At 37.9% G+C, this 23190-nt stretch overlaps 1 protein-coding gene across 3 annotated transcripts in view; it reads right to left on the reverse strand.

Moving 5' to 3' along the window:
* Positions 1–23190, reverse strand: part of CENPP (centromere protein P) — a 229613-nt gene that overhangs the window by 200272 nt on the left and 6151 nt on the right. For all 3 annotated transcript variants that reach the window (XM_060155480.1, XM_060155478.1, XM_060155479.1), the window contains exons 2-3: positions 11269–11450; positions 8672–8760 (exon numbers count right to left, since the gene is read on the reverse strand). In XM_060155480.1, coding sequence (XP_060011463.1) covers positions 8672–8760; positions 11269–11450 — 271 coding nt within the window. The remainder of the gene's footprint in view (positions 1–8671; positions 8761–11268; positions 11451–23190) is intronic.

Raw genomic sequence — 23190 nt, forward strand, 5'->3', positions numbered from 1 at the left:
TATATGTCAGTGCCACTCTCTCACTTCGTCCCAACTTACCCTTCTCCCTCCCCATGTCCTCAAGTCCATTCTCTATGTCTGAGTCTTTATTCCTGTTCTGCCCCTAGGTTCGTCAGAACCTTTTTTTTTTTTTAGATTCCATATATATGTGTTAGCATACGGTATTTTTCTCTTTCTGACTTACTTCACTCTGTATGACAGACTCTAGGTCCACCCACCTCACTACAAATAACTCAGTTTCGTTTCTTTTTATGGCTGAGTAATAGTCCACCCATCTGTCAATGGACATTTAGGTTGCTTCCATGTCCTGGCTATTGTAAATATTGTTTACAATATTTGTTTACAATAAAAAATTAATAAAAATAAAAAACTGTTTACAATATTTGTATTTCAATAATGTATTTCCCTATAACATTGTGGTACATGTCTCTCTTGGAATTATGGTTTTCTCAGGGTATATACCCAGTAGTGGGATTGCTGGGTCATACAGTAGTTCTATTTTTAGTCTTTAAAGGAACCTCCATACTGTTCTCCATAGTGGGTGTATTGATTTACATTCCCACCAACAGTGCAAGAGGGTTCCCTTTTCTCCACACCCTCTCCAGCATTTATTGTTTGTAGATTTTTTGATGATGGCCATTCTGACCGGTGTGAGGTGATACCTCATGGTAGTTTTGATTTGCATTTCTCTTATAATTAGTGATGTTGAGCAACCTTTCATGTGTTTGTTGGCAATCTGTATATCTTCTTTGGAGGAATGTCTATTTAGGACTTCTGCCCATTTTTGGATTGGGTTGTTTGTTTTTTTGATATTGAGCTACATGAGGTGCTTGTATATTTTGGAGGTTAGTCCTTTGTCAGTTGCTTTGGTTGCAAATATTTTCTCCCATTCTGAGGGTTGTCTTTTCATCTTGTTTATGGTTTCCTTTTCTGTGCAAAAGCTCTTCTATACCCACTTTGTTGAAGTTATTACCATAAATTGTTGCTGAATTTTATCAAATGCTTTTTCTGCATTTATTGAGATAATCATATGATGTTTTATCCTTCTTTTTTGTTCATGTGGTGTAGCACATCGATTGATTTGCAAATGTTGAACCATCCTTGCATCCCTGGAATAAGTTCCACTTGATCATTGTGAATGATCCTTTTAATGTATTGCTGAATTTAGTTTGCTAATATTTTGTTGAAGATTTTTACATCTATGTTCACCAGGGATATTGGCTTATAATTTTCTTTTCTGTGCCCTTGTCTATTTGGGGTATCAGAGTAAATTGGCTTTCTAAAGTAAGTTCAGAAGTGTTCCTCCTCTTTTTGGAAGAGTTTGAGACGCACTGGTATTAATTCCTCTTTATATGTTTGGTAGCAGTCATCAGTGAAGCCATCTGGTCCTGGATTTTAGTTGGGAGGTTTTAAATTACTGATTCAATCTCCCTATTAGTAACTGGCCTGTTCAGATTTTCTATTTCTTCCTGATTCAGTCTTGGAAGGTTGCTTTTAGGAGTTTATCCATTTGTTGGTGCATAATTGTTCACAGTAGTCTCTTATGATCCTTTGTATTCCTGTGGTAGCAGTTGTAATGACTCATCTTTCATTTCTGATTTTATTTGAGTCTTTTTTTTTTCTTGGTGAGTCTAGCTAAAGATTTATCAATTTTGATTATCCTTTCAAAGAATCTGCTCTTAGTTTCATTGATCTTTTCTAACGTCTTTTTAGTCTCTATTTCATTTGTTTCTGTTCTGATTTATGTTCATAGGTTTTTTTGTTTGCTTTGCTTTGTTTGTTTGTTTTTGGCCCCACCAAGTGGCTTGCAGGATCTTAGTTCCCCAACCAGGGATCAAACCCAGGCCCTCGGCAGTGATAGCACAGAGTCCCAACCACTGGAACACCAGGGAATTCCCTCTGATCTATGTTATTCCCTTCCTTCTGGTAACTTTGGGCTTCATTTGTTCTTCTTTATCTTTATACCTCAGTTCCTTGAGGTATCAAGTTAAGTGTTTTGAGATTTTTCTTGTTTCTTTAGATAGGCGTATATTGCCATGGTCTTCCCTTTCAGAACTGCTTTTACTGCAGTTCATAAGTTTTGGTATGTTGTATTTCCATTTTCATTAGCCTCAAGGTATTTCTTTATTTTGCTTCCATTTGTTTTTTGACCCATTGGTTGTTCAGTAGCATGTTTTTAATCTCCACATATTTGTGAAATTTCCAGTATTCTTCTTGTAATTGATTTCTAGCCATACCACTGCGGTTGGAAAAGATGCTTGACATCATTTCAACCTTCTTATATTTAAGACTTATAACATATAAGAATATATGGGGCTTCCCTGGTGGTGCAGTGGTTGAGAGTCCGCCTGCCGATGCAGGGGACATGGGTTCGTGCCCCGGTCCGGGAAGGTCCCACGTGCCGCGGAGCGGCTGGGCCCGTGAGCCATGGCCGCTGAGCCTGCGCGTCCGGAGCCTGTGCTCAGCAGCAATGGGAGAGGCCACAATAGTGAGAGGCCCGCGTACCGCAAAAAAAAAAAAAAGCATATATGTTCTATCCTGGAGAATGTTCCATATATACCTGAAAAGAATGTGTATGCTGTTGCTTTTGGAAGGAATGTTCTATATACATCTGTTAAGTCAACCTGGTCTAACGTGTTCTTTAAGGTCAATGTTTCCTTATTGATTTTCTCCCTGGATGATCTATCCATTGATGTGTGATCAATTTAAGGTCCCCTATTATTATTATATTGCTGTCAGTTTCTCCTTTAGGTCTGTCAATATCTGCTTTATATATGTAGGTGCTCCTCTGCTGGGTGCATAAATATTTATAAATCTTATATCCTCTTGTTGAATTGACCCCTTTATTATTATGTAGTGCCCTCCTGTCCCTTATTATCGCCTTTTTTAAAAGTTTATTTTGTCTGATATAAGTATACCTACCACAGATTTCTTCTGGTTTTCATTTGCATGGAATATATTTTTCTACCCCTTCACTTTCAGTCTGTGTGTGTCCTTATACCTGAAGTGAGTCTCTTGTAGGCAGTGTACAGAGGGGTCTTGTTTTTTATTTGTTTATCTACCCTATTTCTTTTGATGGGAGAATTTAGTCCATTTACATTTAAAGTAATTATTGATAGGTATGTACTTAATGCCACTTTGTTCATTATTTTCTAGTGTTTTGTAGTTTCTCTGTTCTTCTCTTGCTTTCTTCCTTTGTGGTTAAATGACCTTCTTTAGTGGTATGCTAATATTCCTTTCTCATTATCTTTTGTGTATCTACTACAGGTTTTGGCTTTATGGTTACCATGAGGCTTACAAATAACAACTTACATTTACAACAGTCTCTTTTAAGTTGATAACAACTTAAACACATTCCAAAGCTCTACATGTTTACTCTCCCCCTCAATGTTTTATGTTCTTGATTTTACATTTTACATATTTTTATCATGTATATCCCTTAAATAATTATTGTAGTTAGTTGTTTTTACTATTTTTGTCTTTTAACCTATGTATTAGCTTTATAAGTGATGAATTCACTACCTATACTACATATTTACATTTACCAGTGAGATTTATACTTTCATGTTTTCCTGTTACTAATTAGTGCCATTTCTTTTCAGCTTAAAGAAATCCCTTTAACATTTCTTTTAAGGCTGATTTAGTGGTGATGAACTCCTTTAGCTTTTGCTTATCTGCAAAATTCTTTTACCTCTTCTTCGATTCTGAATGATAACTTTGCCAGGTTGATAATTCTTGGTTGGAAATTTTTTTCTTTCAGCCCTTTGAATACTTATGCCACTCTCATCTGACCTGCAAAGTTTCCCCAGAAAAATCTGCTTAAGGTCTTTAGGGTGTTCCCTTGTACATAACAATTTTTTTTCTCTTGCTGCTTTTAAGAGTCTCTCCTTGTTTTCAAATTTTGGTATTTTAATTTTAATGTGTCGGTGTGGGGTTTTTGCGGTTCCTCTTATTTGGAACTCTCTGGGGTTCCTGGATCTGGAGAACTGTTTTCACAGTTTAGGGAAGTTTTCCACCATTACTTCTTCAAATATGTTTTCAGACCCTTTCTCTTCTCCTTCTGGAACTCCTTGTAATGTGAATGTTAGCACACTTCATGTTGTCCCATAAATCCCTTAAGCTATCTTCACTTTTTTTTCATTCTTTTTCGTTTTTGCTGCTTTGATTTGGTGAGTTCCTGTGCCCTGTCTTTGAGTTCACTGATCTTTTCTTCTGTTTCATGCTGTCTGCTATTAAAATCTCCAATGTATTTTTCAGTTCAGTTATTGTACTCTTTAGCTTGGGGACTTCTGTTTGGAACTTTCTTATATTTTCCATATTTTGTTGAAGTTCTCCGTGTGTTCATCCATTCTTCTCCTGAGTTTGGCTAGCATCTTTATGACCATTACTTTGAACTCTTTATCAGGTAAATTACTTATCTCTGTTTCGTTAAGGATTTTTCCTGAGGTTTAATCTTGTTCTTTCTTGTTTCACACATATTCCTCTGTTTCTTCGTTTTACTTGATTATCTATGTTGGTTTCTATGCATTACATGAAACAGTCACCTCTCCAGTCTTGAAGGGCTGGCCTTGTGTAGATGAACCTTACTGTTCAACCCTGCCCTAGTTCTTGGTTGTCTCTCAAACCTTTATGATTATCCAAGCTGCCAATTTTATTTTTTATAGCTCCCAGTAGTTGAAGTTGTGCCAGGACCAAATATTCTTTTAATTTAAAATTTTCCCTATTTTTGAATCTTTTTTTTCATTCCATTGCATTTCAGGGAGAGCAGTTATGAAAACATACTCAACTGTCACTTCCCCCAGAAACTGCCACCCATTTGACTTATTATGCTGCATGGACTGTGAATGCTGACACATGTTAATTATAATGTTCTTGCAACTCCTCACAAACAGTACATTAGCACTAACAACACCAGAGGGTAAATCTGGGGAAAAGAGTTATATGCTCCAACTGCATCTGACAATAATAGCTGTGCCAACATGGGTAATCATTCAAACATTCTGGGTGTATTTCCCTATAAGAGGGTTGACCTAGATAATCTATAAGGTCACTTTTGGTCCCAGCATTCTATTAATATGATTTTAGGTCACTTTGGTTTCTAACATTGTACTATCATGATTTTATTATAACAATATTCTACAAGTAAGATAATTTTATTGTTTAGGTTACTTTTTAATTTTCTGATAGTTAAATGTCTCCCTCTAGTGGAAATTTTGTTTTAAAAAGTGTTTTAGAACACAGAAGGTTGCTATTTATTTATGACTGTTTTTTTTCTATCAGTCTCAACTATAAAAATCTGCTCAACACGTAAAACGGTAAAATTATTTTAGAAGGCAGTTTGGTACTATCAATCAGAATTTACATGTAAATCTCCTTTAACCTGGCAATTCCATTAGAGATATAGTTCTAAAAATATACTTACCCAAGTAGGTCTAGAACATCTGAGGGTTTACCAATAAATAATAAAAATCATAAAACTGGAAAGGTGCAGAGAGAAAGGGAGTGTTCTTAACATAGCCTGGGACAGCATGCTCTTTTTGTAGCAAATTAGGTAAAACCAAGCAGTTGAAAAGCATCTACATACTTTGAAATGTATATAATGACAACTTATGTCCCTTTAGAGATTCAGCAATTACTGTGTTCTATGTCTTTCAAAGAATATAAATTGTTCCTCTCCTTATATATTTTTTTCCTGCATCCCCTAAAGCATGTGGGACAGAAACTGCTGGTAGTCCCCAATATTTGTACTTCTTTCTTGCTCCGATTTTTTCACTGGCTACATGGCCATGCATAATGAAGGCTAAATTTCCAGCCTCCCTTGCACTAATTTATTGGCCATTAGAATGTAGGTGAAAACGATGGGTGTTACAACTTCTGAGAAGTGTCCTTCAATGGAAAAGGTGAGCCCTGGTTTGCCCAGCCCTTTCCCGATGTCTGAAATGCTAAAGTGATAACTGCACTATGATTTGGAAGTCACATGGGTGATGGCAGAGCCTGATGATCATGAAACCACCATACTAGCCCTTGAAAACATATCCTGCAATTTTGTTTAAGCAATAGAGAAATAAACTAGTACTTTGAACCTTCCTTATTTTTAAGTTTTCTGTTATGTGCAGCTCAACTAATTCTAATTCATTCAACATGTGAGCTAACAGTATAACTTTAGGCCAATACTAAATGGTTACAAAGTTTTCAATCATGCTTTGGTGGTATGAGGATCAGAATATTAGCTTAAAAGGTGAGGTCTGGGCTGGTGCCACTGCTGCCTGGTAGGAGGTAGGGAGCATAGCCACTACAGCAGGGGTAGCAGGTCCTGTATGGTAGGGCCCACATGGCTCTGGTCCTGTCTATGTGGCTTCATGGTGGCCACCCAGGACCATCAAGCTAAGCTACTGTGGGAGCTGCCCAGTGCCAGTTCATGCTGGGAATGCCTCTGGTCAGGTAATAGCCATTCTTAAGAAGCACGTCGCATTATAAAAAATGCCCCCAAACTGAAACCTCATCCTTGATCTAACTCATGATGTGATCAAATTACCACTTGATGCTTTTCTTCAGAGGCTTAAGGTGACCAGAGTATGGAACTTCAACAAAATGAAATTAAAATATTCCAGGCTATTTTATCTCTCAGGCCAAAGTCCCACTAATGAGCACACTAATCAATCTGGCCACAACCTATCCTGGAATGTATAGCTCCACTGAGCAGCTCGTTCACCTCAACTTCAGAGGATGGTCTTTCTTTTCTCTGTTGGACTTGTGGACATCCTCCCAAGGATAAGCCTAATTTTGCTAGCAGTCTAACTTCTCTCCAGATAAGTCAGGAAGTGACTATAAAAAAGGTGAATGCCAACAGCAGAAAAAGCCTGTAGGACCCCAAGGCTACTAGGATGACCCTGAGCAGTTTCCTGGACAATGTATACACTGATAGTGCAGATGTTCTCAGACATGGAACTAGACCTCAAACCTCTGACTCTGCCAACCCGACACAGATTATAGGCCTGGCCATTAATGGAGGGCAGAATGCAGGTAAGCATTTGGTATCTCACCACTCTGAGCTTAGGAGCACATTAGCCATAAAGAAAGAAAAGGCAGTTGTCCAACTATGCAGCCTTATGCAACGAGACAACATCCAGGAATTTCTGGGCCACACAAAGGAGAAGTCTGGAGTCCTGGCATGGGCTTTTCATCCTAAACGAGATCAACCCATTTGGGTCCATATTCTGTTTTAGTCTTCAGCAGATGATGTTTGAGGTCATACAGAACTACAATATCAACTTGGTGACTCTGCATGGCTCTAAGGCCTGGTGCCAACCTGGGATCAGTTTACCTTCCCTAGGGACACTCATCACCCATGTCCATGACATCCTACTCAACCGGCTTTGGCATCCGGTTGGATGTGGATGTTCTTGGTCACTTTGACAGACTAAACGGGGATACTCTGAGGTGGGAGCAAGCTGGAAACTCTGCCATCAGATGAGAGGCCTAGATATCCCTCAGTCAGTTCTCAGCCTGCCGGGGTCTGTGGTGACAACCACGGACATAGACTGCAAAGAGTTCTCAAGAAGCAAAACCTCTGGCCCAGATACCTGGACCCAGTTACTCTTGACTAGTTGGGGACAGTTTCTGATATGTGACATCAACTCCCGTTGCATACAAAAAGGGACAACTTGAGGCTGTTTCTGTGGCTGAGGATAAGCATGAGGAACCCAGGCACATGACTGTGAATGCAAGCAAGCAGCAGATCCCTATGACTTGGTTGTGACAACTGGTCTACATCCACTTTAGTTATCTGACGAACTGAGGCCAAGGCAGTGTGCCTGCCCTTCCCTGTTCCTCTCCTCTACACATACTCCCTATAGGCCCAAACTCATAAAACCAACGGGTTAAAATTGCCTTCTGCTATCAAAGCATGTGCCCAGGATTGATCATTTCTCAAAATTACGCCTGGATCCCATTCTTCTTGGAGCCAGACTTTGAAGATGTCTGAGTCTTGTTCTGCCCTATCCTGGCCAGGGGCTGCACATTAATATTCTGTCTGCTTTCTGATTTTATGTGAAAATCCTACCAAGAGTATCTTCCTCCTATGTTGTGTCTCAGCAATCCTGTATAACTTGCTGGCATAACCGTGAACCACCTTGAAGTCTAACCCTCCAGCCCTGAGCAGTCTTCAGATTGTAGTGATCCCACATGGCCACAACTATAGGAGAGGCCCTGAGCAAGAACACCAACTGTGCTGCTCCCAAATACCTGAACCACAGAAAATGGTGAGATAATAAATGTGTTTTGTTGGTTTAAGCTGTTAAACTTGGGAGAAAATGTTAAGCAGCAATAGATAACTAATAGATAATAGATGACTGAGATATCAGCTGATGACTGAGGGCATCCAAGACTGTTTCCATGACCTCGGGGCTTGCACTGGAAGCCCAGGAATATCTTACTAACTGCCCTCCAATAAAGCACTATGCTCTCAGCAACAATCCTACTGCACGCAGTTGCTGGGGTATTCATACTTAAAATTTATTTTTAATGGTACCACTTTGCACAAATGTGCTACGAGGGGGCCCTAGCTCAAGAACGTCTCCTCAACTCAGCCACTGCTGAAGACTGGGGTGTGGGAGTTTTTATTTCATAGCAGCAGAATCTGTGTTATCTACCACATGTATTCTTAATTTACCTGGATTTCCAGAAGTTGAAATTCAAGTTGAAACGTAATCATGTGGCAATTTCCTGATAATCTGTGTCTCTGCAGAACTTTCTTTATACCTGTAAATCATAAAAATAAATATTTTTGTTTGAAAATAACAATTTCCTTTAAATATCTATTATTTAATTTTGTGTGGATACCTATAATATACGTGGGTATATGTGTGAGAGTGTATTTGCATCGAAAATACCTGGAAGAATGTGCACCAAATTGATGGCCTTTGCAAAATAAGATTAAAGACAACTTGTACTTTCTAGTTATTGATTATACCAAAGATTAAGGTAAGAAACAGAAATATGCTAGTATGACCCTAGACAAACTTGAATCATGATAACTGTTAGATATTTTTCATTTTTTCAACATTATCTAGACCTAGTTAGACAATAAATTAAATCCATGTATTTACCTCAGTTAACTCTCAAAACTTTACTAAAATGACAGCAAAAGTATTTTTTTAGGTATAACATGAATACTCAAATGCATAAAATGCCCTATTCTTAAGTATACATCATGATATATATATATGTGTGTATATATATATACATATATATATGTATATATTTACACGTGTTTCCCATGTAACCACCACTAAGATCAAGATACAGAAAGTTTAAAGTACCCCATAACGTTCCCTCATGCCCTTTCCAGGCTATACACTATGTCCCCCTCAAGAGAGAACGATTATTCTGACTTTATTACCATCTACTTTTGCTAATGAAGGTATTTTTAAATGAGCACAATTCTCTTTTTTTAATTTTTATTTAGTTTTTTTAAAAAGAAATTGATAGAGCTTCTTTTTTTCTTTTAATTTTATTTATTTTTGGCTGCGTTGGGTCTTTGTTGCTGCGCATGGGCTTTCTACAGTTGTGGTGAGTGGGGGCTACTCTTCGTTGCAGTGCGAGGGCTTCTCATTGTGGTGGCTTCTCTTGTTGCGGTTCATGGGCTCTAGGCATGCAGGCTCCAGTAGTTGCACCACGCAGGCTCAGTAGTTGCGGCATGTGAGTGCTAGAACGCGCGGGCTTCAGTAGTTGCAGCACATGGGCTCAGTAGTTGAGGCACGCGGGCTCAGTAGTTGTGGCTCGTGGGCTCTAAAGCACAGGCTCAGTAGTTGTGGCACATGGACTTAGCTGCTCCACGGCATGTGGGATCTTCCGGGACCAGGGCTCGAACCCATGTTCCATGCACTGGCAAGCAGATTCTTAACCAATGTGCCACCAGGGAAGTCCCCACAATTCTCTTTTTTTAAAAACTGAAGTATAGTTGCTGTACAATACACATACATTACACATGGACAATATAGTTATTCACAATTTTTAAAGGTTATAGTCCATTTCCAGTTATTATAAAATATTGGCTATATTCCCCATGTTGTATAATATATCCTCGTAGCTTGTTTTATATCTAATAATCTATACCTCTTAATCTACCCCTATATTGCCCCTTCCCCCAGAAGGGCACAATTTTACAAGGATAAAGAGAAAAAGATGAGAGTAACCTAATTTTAGAAGCTGAAAATCAGATGGATAAGCTAGATATTACATAAAAAAGTGGAACTAACCTGGCAGATCCAGGAAAATTAAAACCTAAGCCAGCAATGCGGAAAGCTCAGAATCAAGCCCATTCAAAGGCATTCTGAATGGGCACCACCAAGTACCTCTACAGATGGGGTAAACCTGGGGCTCAAAAAGAAAAAGTGAGACTTTTGTACAGTAAAATCTCACTCTCCATATTCTCTGTATTCCATCTATTCCTTTCAAGTACCTGAAGTGTCTAAATTTCATTTCTACATGTAATTCAAAGTTTCACTGAGGTGAGCTGCCCACCACCTTCTGAGGGTCACTCTTCCTCTCCCTGGTCATGAGGGTTATTTTGGTGGAAAAATCAGGAAGCATTTCCTAAAGTGATTCCTTCTTCTAAACCAAGTTCCCAACATCCAATCGCACAGCTGAATTAGCTTCCCCTTACTTGCTAGTGCATCACAGATCCTTGGTAATAAAACGTAAGTCATTGGGACCAGAAACCCTCCTCTGCCAAATGGTCCAGTTCTTGAAATATTTATCTTGGCCACAAGGCCATGCTCAATAGCAGCAGAGCACCACAGATGACACAGCTCTCATGTCAGTAGTGAACAACAGCTAAGATTTACAAATTAATGCTGCTACTGTTCTTAAAGTCGCTTATGGCTGTTACTTGACTGTTAAGTTACATAATGACAGACTGTGTCTTCTTTAATATCTACCTCAGGCAGCTTTTAAGAGTATTACACACACTGTGATATTGAATAGACACTTGACAAAACAAGTTTACCACAACCACACATTCAAATCATTATCTTGCAGAATTTTAATTCAGTGATAAGGCAACCAATTTCCTATGTATAATAAGGTAAACTTCAGTACCACTTCTAGATTAAAATGAATGCTTACTCTGGAAATTCCCTGGATGCGTAATGGTTAAGACTCAGCACTTACACTGCCGTGGGCCCAGATTCAATCCCTGGTCGGGAAACTAAGATGCCACACAGTGCAGCCAAAAAAAAAAAAAGAAAGAAAGAAACTAATGCTTACTCTTTTCTGTCATCTCAGTGCTCGTTAGGTCCTCTGTCTTCTTGGAGTAATGTCTTATACTGATGCCAGTAAGCGTACTTAGAAACTGAATTTCTGATTCTAAATGTCCAAGATGACTTCTCAGATCTTTTGACAATTCCCATCCTTCAGAATCTGCTTGGTATGTTTCTCGAAATGATTTTCTAAAAAGCAAATACCACAAATAATTACTTCAATTAAGAAACCACTAATAAGTGTTTCAACTAGTATTTATAAATTTCTTCAAACCATTCCCATTTTATCCTTCTTACTCTCTTCCCATTAAAACTAGTAAGATTTTTCTTAAAGCCAGTAAGATTTTTCTTAAAACCAATGTGGCTACTAACACTGCAATCATTAATCTCAATATAAAACAAACCTAACCAAGTTATAATACCATTTTCCTACATATTAGAAACAGATATAAAATAAATTATAACAGGAGTACTTTGTAAAATTAAAATGTCTGTTTAGGCTGGAATATTTAAAGTGTTCCAACCTAAATGTCTGATATCCCAAGATGCCTCAAACTATTTTAAAAGATATGATGAACCTAAAGACAAAATAAATCATCTAGCTTCAACTTCTAAAACAAGTGAAGTATCACAAAGCATTTTATACTCAGAAAGAGATTCTTGCGAAATTGAAGAGTATAGAGGTAAAAATTCCAAACAAATAACGAATAGCATAATCTCTAAACAACACTGTAATCAGATATTCTGCACTGAAAACATAGCTCTGTTTTCCTTGAAAAAAGTAAAATTTCAGCAAATAATCGCATTAAATGATATTTTATTTTTTGTAATCCTTTATTGCCATCATGCTATCAGCCACATTCTACACTGCTGACTTCCAGTATCTTAAACATGCTTTCCTTTCCTTCTGGGGCATGATTATCCTGATTCTCATTTTATACCTTGGGTCTTCCACTGTCCCTGCTTTTTGTCTCCTGTGTTAGAAGAAAACCCTAACACTCTTGCCTCTGCTCTTCTGAATATGCATTCTCTCATTCCAGAAGAATATCTGGTGATTAATCTCAGCTCTTTTATGCCAGTAACTCCTAAAACACACCTTTAATCATCTCTTCTTCCTGCAAGGTAGATTTAACTTGATAAAGCATCAAATGTTTTCTTCTTCAAATTAGTTTTTCCTTCAAATTTCCCTACTCTTGTTAATGATAAAATCTGTCCCCTGCTATAGCAGGTTCCATTTCTTGAGGGTCACCCTTGCTCTATTACTCCTCTCACATCTGGATCTGAGGTCATCTTTTCTGCCCCCCCACATAGCTATCCCTCCTTTTCTAATTCCACTACATTAGCCTATGTTCTTATGACCATATACCATGTCTATAAAGAATAACCTAACTGTATCTTCACACTCATATTTCAAAACTTGTATAAAGCCTGTAGAAATTTTTTAAACTTTGTTTTAATGCTAATTTAAAATATCACTATAAGTATATTCTATGTCATCTGAGAGACTACAACATGCTCTTTTGTATTTGCTTTTTGAAAATTAAATAGATAAAGCTAATGAACAAAAGAACAGAGATAATCTTTATATAAATGAGTTCCTTCCAAGTGAATACTAAACAATGACAGAGCAAACTACGGATGAAAATTTCAAGGTATTTCCAACAGAGCAAACTGATAAGAGAACTAAGTAATCACACTAAAGGACAGATATGCAGAACTCAAGAAAGAACTTGTGGCTGAGAAATGGAAAAATGGGGAGTTATTGTTTACTGGGTACAAAGTTTCTCTGTGGGACAATGAAATCATTTTAGAGATGGATAATGATGTGATGGTTGCACAACAATGTGAACTAAACTATATACTTTAAAAGGGTTAAAATGGTAAGTTTTATGTTATGTATATATTACCACAAAATAAAAAGATAACCTGTATATTCTCATTCATAGCAGTAATTTACTTTGAGCAAAACATCACTGGTCCATTACAATTAATGATGCTATTCTGAATGAATTGGGGATATGGGTTTTATGGTTTTGTAGTTTTATTTATTATTTGCAAATTTGTCTTAGTAGCATATTTTTTTTTGCCCAAAATTAGATGTTCACAAGAAGATTTTTTTCTTTAAAAGCAAATCTACACAAGACTTGAGTTTAAAACTCAATGATCTAGGATTCTATGAAGATGGCGGAGTAGGAAGCACCAGGAACCTATCTCCCCAACTAGGAAGCAATTGCAGTGGCGGAATCTGTCTGATATAACTTTTTTGGAACTCTGGAGACTGCTGAAGGCTTGCAACTTCATGGGGAAGGCTTAAACGTACGTTACAGTAAATCGTGGGCAATTTCAGCTCTTAGCACAGTAGTAGCTACCCACGCCCCCTCCAACAACATGGCAAGCAGCTGTGCACACGTTCTTGGAGCCACCTGCACACAGCTTAGGGGAGCAAGAGTGGGCAAAAAGGACTCTGTCCCCCAAATATTGAGTATCTGTGCTCCAGTTGCTGATTGCGGCTGCTGATCACAGAGAAGCAGACAAAGAGGAGGGTAGTCACTGCTGCAAGCCCCTACCCTCTGGCTGAGGTAGCATTAAGAATATTTAAAGAGCTGTTGCTTTTTGTTTCCCACCATCATTTTTGTCTTTTCTTTTTCAGGAGTCAGACATTAAAGACTAGGACATGAAAAATCAAACTAAATATGTGGGGAAAATTAGAAAATGATTGCACATACCCAAGTAAAAGCTCAGAAAAGACATAATTAGACATTAAGTTTACACTTCAGGCTGATCCTCAGCACACAGACAGCCTACAACAACAACAACAACAAAACAACCTAAAACAATAACAAAAAAGTGCAAACACTGGGGAAGAGGGGAGAGAAATCTGATTTCCAGAGTTACCACATTATTAAATTAAAATGTCCAGTGTTCAACAAAATATCACAAGGCGTACAAAAAACAGAAGAGCATGGTCCATTCAAAGAAAAAAAATATTCAAAAGAATCTGTCCCTGAAAAAGACTTAATGGCAGATATATCAGACAAAGACTTTAAAACAGAAGTCTTAAAGATGCTCAAAGAAATAAAGGAAGATGTAGAGAAAGTTAAGAAGACGATTTGTGAACAAAATGGAAACATCAGTATAAAGACAGAAAACCAAAAAAAATTCTGGACCTGAAAAGTACAATAACTAAAATGAAAAATTCACCAGAGGAATTCAAAGGCAGATTTGAGCAGACAGAATAATGAATCAGTGAACTTGAAGATAAGACACTAGAAACGGAGACTGAGGAACAGAAGGAAAAAACACTGAAGAAAAGCAAACAGAGCCTAAGGGACGAGTGGGACACAACCACAAGGACCAGTGTATGCATTGTGGGAGTACCAGTAGGAAAAGCAAGAGGAAAAGGGGAAGAAAGACTATTTGAAGAAATAATGGTAAAGGGCTGCCCTGGGGGGGGCGCAGTGGTTAAGAATCCACCTGGCAATGCAGGGGACACAGGTTTGAGCCCTGGTCCGGGAGGATCCTACATGCTGCAGAGCAACTAAGCCCACGTGCCACAACTACTGAGCCTGCGAGCCACAAATACTGAGCCCGCATGGCACAATTACTGAAGCCTGCGCACCTAGAGCCCGTGCTCCGCAACAAGAGAAGCCACTGCAATAAGAAGCCCGTGCACTGCAACAAAGAGTAGCTCCCGCTCGCCACAACTAGAGAAAGCCTGCATGCAGCAACGAAGACTCAATGCAGCCAAAAATTAAAAAAAAAAAAAAAAAAGAAAGAATGGTAAAAAGTGTCCCAAACTTGATGAGAGACATGAAGGCTAACATTCAAAAAGCTCAACTAATTCTAAATAAGATGAACTCAAAGAGGGTCACAATGAGACATAATCAAATTTTCAAAAACCAAGGGTAAAGAGAGATTTTGAAAGCAGCAAGAGAAAAGCAAATCATCACATATAATGGATCCTCAATAATATAAGAGCAAATTTCTCATCAGAAGTTTTGGAGGCCAGAAAACAGCGGGCCAATACATTCAAAGTGCTAAACGAAGAAAACCATCAACCAACAATCCTTCTGGCAAAATTTTCTTTCAAAAGTGAGGAAGTGGGACTTCCCTGGTGCTAAGACTCCGAGCTCCCAATGCAGGGGGCCTGGGTTTGATTCCTGGTCAGGGAACTAGATCCCACGTGCTGCAAATAAGAGTTCACATGCTGCAACTAAAGATCCTGTGCTCCGCAACTAAGACCCAGTGCAGCCAAATAAATAAATATTTTTTTAAAAAAAAGTGAGGAAGAAATCAACACATTTTCAAATAAACAAAAGCTGAGGAAGTTTGTTACCACTAGACATGACCTCCAAGAAATGCTCAAGGCAGTCCTGTAAAGTAAAATAAAAGTACACTAGACAATAACATGAAGCCATGTGGAGAAATAAAGATCTCAATAAAATTAGTATATGGGCATATAAAATCTACTAGTATGGTAACAATGGCTTGTAACTGAACTTCTTTTCCTACATGATTTAACATTTTAAAAAATTATTAGTCTGAAGGTACTATAACTTTCATCTGTAACTCCATGTTTTCTATAAAATTTAAGAGTGAATGCATTTAAAAGAATTATTAGTTTATGTTCAGGGGTACAAAAGTATTAAGATGTAATTCTGTGACATAAAAAAACAAAAACAGTGGGGATGGAGCTGTAAGCAGGCAGAATTTTTGTATGTTACTGAAATGAGGTGTGTATAAATTCAAATTAAGAGAGTTGTAACTTTAGCATATTATTTATAATCCCTCTGATAACCACAAAGAAAACAGCTAAAGAATGTTTATCAAAGCAAATGAGAAAGAAATTTAAGCACTTCTCAAAAGACAGAAATGCAGGAAATGAGGGACAAAAGAGCTTAAGGGCACACACAAGAAAAACAAAGAGCAAAATGACAGAAATAAATCTCTCCTTATAAGTACTTATTTAAATGTAAAGGGATTAAATCCTCCAAACAAAAGACTGAGTTTGGAAGAACTGATAAAACCACAGGCTTCAGCCATATGCTGTCTATAAGAGAATCACTTCAGATACAAAGACTAAAAGTGAAAGGATGGAAAACGATACTCCATGCAAAAAGGAACCGAAAGAGAGCAGGGCTGGGCATACTAATATCAAACAAAATAGAGTTTAAGTCAAAAGAGGTTATAAGAGACAAAGAAAAATATATATATATATTAATGAAAGGTTCAATACAGCAAGACATAAAAATTATAAACATTTACAAACCTAATGACAGATATCAAAATACAGTTTTCCTTCAGTATCTGTAGGGTATTGGTTCCTTGACTCACCACAAATACCAAAATCCATGGATGCAGAACCTGTGGATATGAAACCTGCAGATACAGAGCTGACTATATTTCAAAGCAAAAACTGAGACAGTTGAAGGGAGAAATAGTTCTACGTTCAAAGTGGCTACATAAGAGGATGATGAATTCACCCTCCTCCCATAGTCACACCAAATCTACACGTACATATGAAACAATTTTCTCTGAAAGAAACCCAAAAACTAGCTGAGCAGCTCCTACACATCAGGCAAATGAGAAAAAGCCTATGTTGAAATGGATAGTAGAGGCTGAGACACAATCCACATAAAAGCCACCTGTTGCACGGCAACCCACAATCAAGAGGGACTAACAACCCCGACCTGCTCCCTGAGGAGTGAAAGGTGTGAACAGCACAGCTGGCACCCCAAATTTTAAGACCAGCACCTGAGAGGCCCTAAAATAAGCCCCTAAAATATCTAGCTTTGAAAGCCAACAAGCCTTGGGTCCATGAGATTCACAAGGCTAAAGGGCAGCAGTCTCCAACCTTTTTGGCACCAGAGACCAGTTTCATGGAAGACAATTTTTTCACAGACCGGGGCGGGGATGGTTTCGGGAGGATTCAAGCACATTACATTTATTGTGCACTTTATTTCTATTATTATTACATTGTAATATGTAATGAAATAATTATACAACTTACCATAATGCTCATACGAGGTAGAGCTCAGGCGGTAATGTGACCTGTGGGGAGCAGCTGTAAATACAGATGAAGCTTCACTCACTCTGCCGCCACTCACCTCCTGCTGTGCAGCCCGGTTCCTAACAGGCCACAGACCGGTAGTGGTCCGTGGCCCAGGGGTTGGGGACCCCCACTATAGGGAACCGAGAAACAGTTCTTAAAGGGCTCATGCATGCAGACTCACCTACCCCGGAACCCAGCACAGAGGGAGCCAACAAAAAAGCAACCAGTGTTTCTGTTTAAGAGGCCTACTTCCTTACCTTAAAGCTTTGGCCTGAAGACTTCTAATTTAACATCATACGAGAGCCTACTTAAATACCTCCAAAGAAAGAGGCCAGAGCATCATCTTTGTACTCTCTCTGTCTTACTCCATATCACCAGTATCTCCTGGAAAGGAGTTTGTGCACTCTTTGGAACCCTGATTTTTGTGGCTGCTGCCCAGTTGGACACCTCTTATTCACTGGGCTCTGGCAGTCAACAGAACTTACAGCAGAACTTATTGTGGGTCCCGTAGCACTGTAACAAAAGGAGAAATAGTTCTTAAATGACTAATGGCCCCAGGGCACAGTGGAGATATAGCAGACTAAAATGCAGGCCTAATCTTACTGTGAAAGAGACAAATAAGCTTGTCTTCAGAACTGGAACCTGAGTGGCAGGCTTATCATTAAACACACATTCAGGGCCCAATTACAATCCTCTGCAGAGACTGAGGAGGCCAGAGGATGCTACCCTTCATGTTTTCCATCTGACCAGGCCCCAAGTCATCAGTGTCTCCAAGACAGGGGCTTGTGCACCCCAACTGTTGTGAATGCTGTCCAGAGGACACATCCCTTTATAGCCTGGCTCTGGTGGCCAGCAGGGCTTATGTTCACGATTTTGAAAGAAAAGTAACAAACAAAGAAACACTTCTTACCTGGCTATTACCAGGGCTCAGGGCAGAGGGAGCAGTCTTCCCTCGAGGTATATTTGTGTACTTTAAAAGCTCCTCCCTGGGGGCTTCCCTGGTGGCGCAGTGGTTCAGAGTCCGCCTGCCGATGCAGGGGACATGGGTTTGTGCCCCGGTCCGGGAGGATCCCACATGCCGCGGAGCGGCTGGGCCCGTGAGCCATGGCTGCTGAGCCTGCGCGTCCGAAGCCTGTGCTCCGCAACGGGAGAGGCCACAACAGTGAGAGGCCCACGTACTGCCAAAAAAAAAAAAAAAAAAAAGCTCCTCCCTGAGCTTCTTCTTGCCAATCAGCCTGAATCTACCTGCTGACTGAGAACCTCCCTTTTGCGACACTGACAAGTCTTGAGGTACCCTCAACTACTGGGAGCAGCTAAGAATAAATAGGCTGCTTGGACAACACCAAGGTTTGAGAGAAAACCAAGACAGAGTTGAACAATAAAGTTCATCTACTACACGAGGTCACTCTTCCAAGACTGCAAGAGAGGGCTGTTTTATCTAATACATAGAAACAAACACAGAGAGTCAAGGAAATGAAGAAACACAGGAATATGTTCCAAATGAAAGGACAAGATAAAGCCTCAAGAAAATACCTTAATCAAATGGAGGTAAGTGATTTACCTTATAAGAAGTTCAAAATAATGATCATAAAGATGTTCACAGAGCTCAGGAGAACAATGGATAAACAAAATGAGAATTTCAACAAAGAGAGAGAAACTATAAGAAAATACCAGGTAGGGGTCATAGACCTGAAGACTACAATAACTGAACTGAAAAATTCAATAGAGGGGTTCAACATCAGACTAGATGAAGCAGTAAAAAGGATCAGTGAACTTGAAATTATGGCAATGTAAGTTATCCAATCAGAACAGCAAAAAGGAAAAAGAATGAAAAAGAAAAAAAGCTAAAATAGCTTAAAAGACTTATGGGGCAACAACAAATGGACCAGCTTTCAAATTATAGGGGTCCTTGAAGGAGAGGAGAGAAAGGGGCAGAAAACTTATTTGAAGGAATAATTGCAGGAAACTTTCCTAACCTGGGAAAAGAAACAGACATCAGATCTAGGAAGCATAGAGAGTACCAAATAAGAGGAACCTAAAGAGACCCACATCAGACACATTAAAATTAAAATATCAAAAGTTAAAGACAAGGAGAGAATCTTAAAAGCAGCAAGGGAAAAACAACTTGTTATGTACCAGGGAACCCCAAAAGACTATCAGAGTTTTCAGCAGAAACTCTGCAGGCCAGAAGGAAGTGGCATGATATATCCAAAGGCTGACAGATAAAAACTGCCAACCAATAATACCCTACTGGCAGAGTGGTCCTTCAGAATTAAAGCAAAGATAGTCTTCCAGACAACCAAAAGCTAAAGGAGTTCATCACCACCAGATAGGCCCTACAAGAAATGTTAAAAGAACTTCTCTGACACAAAAGGTCAATATGTAGAAGCAGGAAACAAGAAAGTATAGTTCTCACTGGTAAAGGTGAATATATAGAAGAATTCAGAATAATCTAATGGTGCAATGGTGGTAGGTTAATCACCTAAAAGCTAATATGAAGGTTGAAAAACAAAAGTAGTAAAAACAACAATAAATACAACAATTTGTTATGGTATACACAATATAAGAAGACCTAAATTGTGACATCAAAAACATAAAACATTGGGGGAGGGAGTAAAAATGCAGAGATTTAGAATGTGTTAGAACTTAAGTTATTGTCAACTTAAAACAGACGTTATAAACATGTTTTATGTAACCCTCATGGTACCCACAGAGCAAAAAGCTACAGTAGACACAAAAAAGATAAAAAGGAATCTAAGCATACCACTATAGAAAATCACCGAATCACAAAAGGAGAGAGCTAGAGATGAAGAAAGGAGCAATGGAATTACAAAACTTCCAGAAAATAAAATGGCAATAAGCACACACCTATCATAAATTACTTTAAATACAAATGGACTAAATTCTTCAATCAAAAAGCACAGAGTGGCTGACTAGATTTAAAAACCAACAAAAGACCCATCATGCTGCTTACAAGATACTCACTTCAGATGTAAGGACATACACACTGAAAGTGAAGGGATGGAAAAAGATATTCCATCCAAATGGAAACTAAAAGGAAGCTAAAGTAGCATATTTACATCAGAAAAAAAAAGGCTTTAAGACAAAGTTGTAATAAGAGACAAAGGTGGTCATTATATAATCATAAAGGAGTTAATCCAACAAGAGGACACAGTGGTAAATATTTATGCACCCAATATAGGAGCACCTAAATATATAAAACAATATTAAGAGACCTTAAAGAGAGAAATAGACAGCAATACAATAGTAGGGGATTTTAGCACACCACTTACATCGACATGTAGATCATCCAAAGAGAAAATCAATAAAGAAACATTGGTCTTAAATGACACATTTAGACCTTAAGAACTTAACAGACATATACAGAATATTCCACTCAAAAGAAAGACTAAACATTCTTCCCAAGCACACAAGGATAAGCCATATGTCAAGCCACAAAACGAGTCTTAATAAATTTAAGAAGACTGAAATTATATCAAGCATCTTTTCCAACCACAATGATATTATACTAGAAATAAATTACAAGAAAACTAGAAAATTCACAAATATATGGAGATTAAACAACATCCTACCGAATGACTGAATGAGTCAAAAGAAAAATCAAAAGAGAAGTAAAAAAGTACCATGAGACAAATGAAAACAGAAATAAAACACACCAAACTGTGGGCTGTAGCAAAAGTCATTCTCAGAGGGAAGTTCATAGCAATAAAAAGCAGTAACAAAACATCTCAAATAAAAAACAAAAGAAGCCCAAAGTTAGTAGAGGGAAATATCAAAGATCAGAGAAGGAAAAGAATGAAATACAGCCTAAAAAGGTGATAGAAAAGATCAAGGAAACCAAGAGCTGGTTAGTCAAAAAGTAAAAAAATAGACAAAACTTTAGCTAGAATAATCAAAAAGAGAGAGAGAGAGAGAGAGAAGACACAAATAAAATCAAAATGAAAGAAGAGACATTACAACTGACACCACAGAAACACAAACGAAACCACTCACGTCATAACAAAGTATCAAAATTATATGCCAACAAACTGGACAATCCAGATAAAACAGAAAAACTTCTAGAAACATAGAACAAGACTGAATCATGAAGAAACAGAAAAACTGAGCAGACAATTAATAATAAGGAAATTGAATTAGTGTTTAAAATCCTACCTACAAATAAAAGTCCAGGACCAGATGGCTTCACTAGTGAATTCTACCAAATGTTTAAAGAAGCAAACCAATCCTTCTCAAACTCTTCCAAAAAACAGAAGAGAGGGAAAACTTACAAAATCATTTTATGAGGCCTTTACCCTGATACCAAACTCAGACATGAATACTACAAGAAAAGAAAATTATAAGGCCAATATCCCTGATGAACATAAACATAAGTCCTCAACAAACCATTAACAAAGCTAATTCAGCAATACGTTAAGCAACATACACCAGGAACAACTGGGATTTAGTCCAGGAATGCAAGAATGGTTCAAATCTGCAAATCAGTCTGATACACCCCATTAACAGAATGAAGGATAAAAACCATGTGATCATCTCAATAGATGCAGAAAAATGTCTGACAAAATTCAACATCCATTTATGATCAAAATTCTTAACAAAGTGGGTATAGAGGAAATTTACCTCAAAATAATAAAGGCCACATGACAAGTCCACAGCTAACATACTGAACAGTGAAAAGCAGAAAGTTTTTCCTCTGAGTTCAGGAACAAGACAAAGGATGCTCACTTTCACCACACTTATTCAAAATAGTAATGGCAGTCCTAGCCAGAACAGGTAGACAAGAACAAGAAATAAAAGGCACTCAAATCAGAAAGGAAGAAGTAACACTAAGTATTTGCAGATGACATGATATTATTTAGAGAAAACCCCAAAGACTCTACCGTAAAACTGTTAAAACTAGGAAACAAACTAGTAAAGTTGCAGGATACAAAACCAATACAAAAATCTGTTGTGTTTCTATACACTAATAACAAACTATCAGAAAAAGAAAATAAGAAACCAATCCCATATATAACTGCATCAAAAAGAATTAAATACCTAGGAATAAATTTAACAAAGGAGGTAAAAGACCTATACACTGAAAATTATAAGACACTGAAAAAAGAAACTGACAAAATACTAATATTTGAAAAGATATTCCATACTCATGGATAAGAAGAATATTGTTTAAATGTCCATACTACCCAATGCAATCACCAGATTCAATACAATTTCTAACAAAATTCCAATAGCATTTTTCACAGAAATAGGAAAAAATCCTACTGTTTGTATGGAACCACAAAAGACCTGGAATAGCTAAAGAATTCTTGAGAAAGAACAATCCTGGAGGCATCAAAAGTCTTGATTTCAAACTAGATTACAAAGCTATAGTAACGAAAGCAATATAGTATTGGCATAAAACAGACACATAGATCAACAGAAGAGAAAAAAAAGCCCAGAAATAAACCCATTCATATATGGTCAATTAATTTATGACAAAGAAGCCAAGAATACACAATGGGGAAAGGACAGTTTCTTCAATAAATGGGTTGGGAAAACTGTACAGCCAGAAGAAAAAGGAAGAAGGAACCACTATCTTACACCATACACAAAAGTTAACTTAAAATGGATTAAAGACCTGAAACTATAAAAATCCTAGAAGAAAACATAAGCAGTGAGCTCCTTGACATTGGTCCTGTCAATAATTTTTTGGATTTGCCACGAAATGTTAGGCCAGAAAAGCAAAAATAAACAACAAGTAGAAGTACATCAAATTAAAAAGCTTCTAGACAGCAAAGGAAACCATCAACAAAGTGAAAAGGAAACCTATGGAATGTAAGAAAATATATGCAACTTATTTATCCCCTAAGGAGTCAATAT

Source organism: Lagenorhynchus albirostris, chromosome 7, assembly GCF_949774975.1.
Source record: "Lagenorhynchus albirostris chromosome 7, mLagAlb1.1, whole genome shotgun sequence".
NCBI lineage: Eukaryota > Metazoa > Chordata > Mammalia > Artiodactyla > Delphinidae > Lagenorhynchus > Lagenorhynchus albirostris.